General features: G+C 45.2%; 1 protein-coding gene across 1 annotated transcript; it reads left to right on the forward strand.

Annotated features, from left to right (window-relative positions):
- The first annotated feature begins 247 nt into the window (after positions 1-247).
- LOC144293228 (olfactory receptor 4S1) lies at positions 248-1,177 on the forward strand. Its single transcript, XM_077864322.1, has one exon. It carries the CDS (start codon positions 248-250, stop codon positions 1,175-1,177), a length of 930 nt encoding a protein of 309 aa, XP_077720448.1.
- Positions 1,178-2,860: the final 1,683 nt, after the last annotated feature.

Below are 2,860 nucleotides of genomic sequence, written 5' to 3' on the forward strand. Positions count from 1 at the left end.
TAGGATCTGAAACTGTCTCCAGGTACATAGTGTCAGAACTGAGTTGAATTGTAGGACACCTTGTTGGTTTCTGAGAATTGCTTTAGGTGTGGGGAACTCTTCTCCCTCAATTGTAGTTAGGTGTTAGAATCATTATTAGTCCTGAATACAGTATTCTGATTTCCCCGATTTGGGAAACTTTCTAATATCATATAATTTATGTCCTTGCAGAGCTAACTACTTTGTCAGTGCTCAGGGCAGAGAAGCCATGGGAACCAAGAACAACGTGACTGAATTTGTGTTGTTCGGCCTTTTCCAGAGCAGGGAGATGCAGCTTGTGTGCTTTGTGGTCTTCTCCCTCTTCCACGTGCTCACTGTCCTGGGGAACCTTCTGGTCATCATCACCATTAATGCCAGCAAGACCCTGAATGCTCCCATGTATTTCTTCCTCAGCCACCTGTCTTTTGCGGACATGTGCTATCCATCTGCTACCACACCCAAGATGATTGCTGACACTTTCGTGGAGCGAAAGACCATCTCCTTCAATGGGTGCATGACCCAGCTCTTTTCTGCCCACTTCTTTGGTGGCACTGAGATCTTTCTCCTCACAGCTATGGCCTATGACCGCTATGTGGCCATCTGTAGGCCCCTGCACTACACGGCTATCATGGATCGGTGGAAGTGTGGTCTGCTGGCAGGGGCCTCTTGGGTGGGTGGCTTCCTGCATTCCATCCTACAGACCCTTCTCACAGTCCAGCTGCCCTTTTGTGGGCCTAATGAGATTGACAACTTCTTTTGTGATGTTCATCCCTTGCTGAAGCTGGCCTGTGCAGACACTTATGTGGTGGGGCTCATTGTGGTGGCCAACAGTGGCATGATATCTCTCGTGTCCTTTATCATCCTTATCATCTCCTACATGGTCATCTTACTGAACCTGAGAAGCCAGTCATCTGAGGGTCGGCGCAAGGCTCTCTCTACATGTGGCTCACACATCGTCACTGTTCTTTTGGTCCTTCTGCCCCCCATGTTCATGTACATTCGTCCCTCCACCACCCTGGCTGTTGACAAACTTGTCATCCTCTTTAACATTGTCATGCCACCTTTGCTGAACCCTCTCATCTACACGTTGAGGAATAATGAGGTGAAAAATGCAATGAGGAAACTGTTTAGAGTAGAGGGGAACATGGGGGAGAAGTGACATCTAGGGAATCAAATCCAGCCTGGACCTTGGGGGACTTCCCATCTTGTAGCATCTCCAATTTAATGCTTGTAATGACAACCGTATAATCATCACCACCACCACCACCACCACCACCATCATCATCATCATCATCATCATCATCATCATCATCATCATTCACATACTCCTTCACCCCTTCATTCATTAAATATTGAATGTCTGCAATGAGTGAGGCACTGGGGCCACAAGTGAAAGCAAGATGTAATCCCTCCCCTCAGGGGGGTCATAGTCCAGGAGGGCTCATTCAGGAAACCTCTGAGGTCTATGAATGAAGGAACATCCTGGAAGATTGAATATATCATCTATACCATGGATAATAGTACTCGATATTTCCTTTATTGTGGCTATACAGTGCTCAATGAGATTTAGTCTTTCTCTCATGATATTCAAAGTATTTTATGCATTCTACTTCATTTCCAGTTCTTAGCAGGTAGATGAATAAGTGTAGAGAGGTTACAGATTTACACAAAGTCACCAAATATATCTGAGCCGGGGGGGGGAGCACAATCCAGGTACCCTAAATCAGCTTTCAAAGCTCTCTGGACCTGAGAACTCCTTCCACAATGATTGTGTGCAAATTAATAAGAGGAGACCTTTTGAAAATGTAGTCAAGAGGTCAGCAGGGCAGGTGCTCATGCCCTACCCTCCACTGTCCTCAAATACTGAGTCTACAGGAAAAGACCACCTTGCTTGCCCATGCTGAAGTGAGAAACAAAGGAAGAAGGAAACAGATAAAATAAATGTCTTTATAACTTGCCACTTATTGACAAATACTTGCAGCGGCGGAGTATAAGATTCCTTCAGGAAGCTCCCAACTGCCTTATAACCTTTCTATAGGGAAAAATACCTTGGTGTGAAGATAGCAAGGCCTCTGGTATTCTTTGAGTCTTCTTTGGCATATGAAAATCCTTCTGGAACTTCCCTTATCTTTTCTTCCCCAACCCCAAAGTATATAATCAGTTGCCCCTCACAACCTTGGGGCAGCTAGAGGCCTCAGCTCTTTCTGTCTATGGGTCCTGTCCCCTTGCATTAATAAAATAACTTTTTTTTTTTTGCACCAAAGACATTTGGAGAATTCTTTCTTGGCCAGCAGCTCTGGAACCCAACAATGCTACTCCAAAAACATATCAATACTACTTTACTATTCCAGTAGGAGTTAGAAAGATTTTCCATCTCCGGGGCAGCAGTTTAGGCAATGGGAGACCGTCACAGATCAGCCAATGAAAGAACCTATGCTTAGCACTCCTAGTTTACTCCAATGAACTTTGTGTGTAATAGCCACCCCACCCATTCCTTTATAAAAGTGTTGTAATGCATAGCCTCAGCTTTTTAGGAGTAAACCCACTTTTGCTGGCAAGAAAACTAGCATTTTTCTTTCAAGGTTAAAAATGGAGTGAATGGACACTGAATAGGTTGGACCAGGAAGTTTTGAAGGACCCAGGGTTCATGGTGAGCTGTGGGATGGAGAGCAGAGCCAGGGAAAGCAAGTTGTTAGCACTTCTCTCTTTCTAGAGGAGCAGAGACTGTGGTCCCCAGTAATCCCCCTCTGTCTTCATTTTTGCTGCTAGAGGGAGCTAAGCTGGATGGAATTAGGAGAGCTGCTCTGGATGTCTCAATGAATGTTGGTTTGCAAACCATCCC

This window comes from Canis aureus, chromosome 21 (assembly GCF_053574225.1).
Source record: "Canis aureus isolate CA01 chromosome 21, VMU_Caureus_v.1.0, whole genome shotgun sequence".
NCBI lineage: Eukaryota > Metazoa > Chordata > Mammalia > Carnivora > Canidae > Canis > Canis aureus.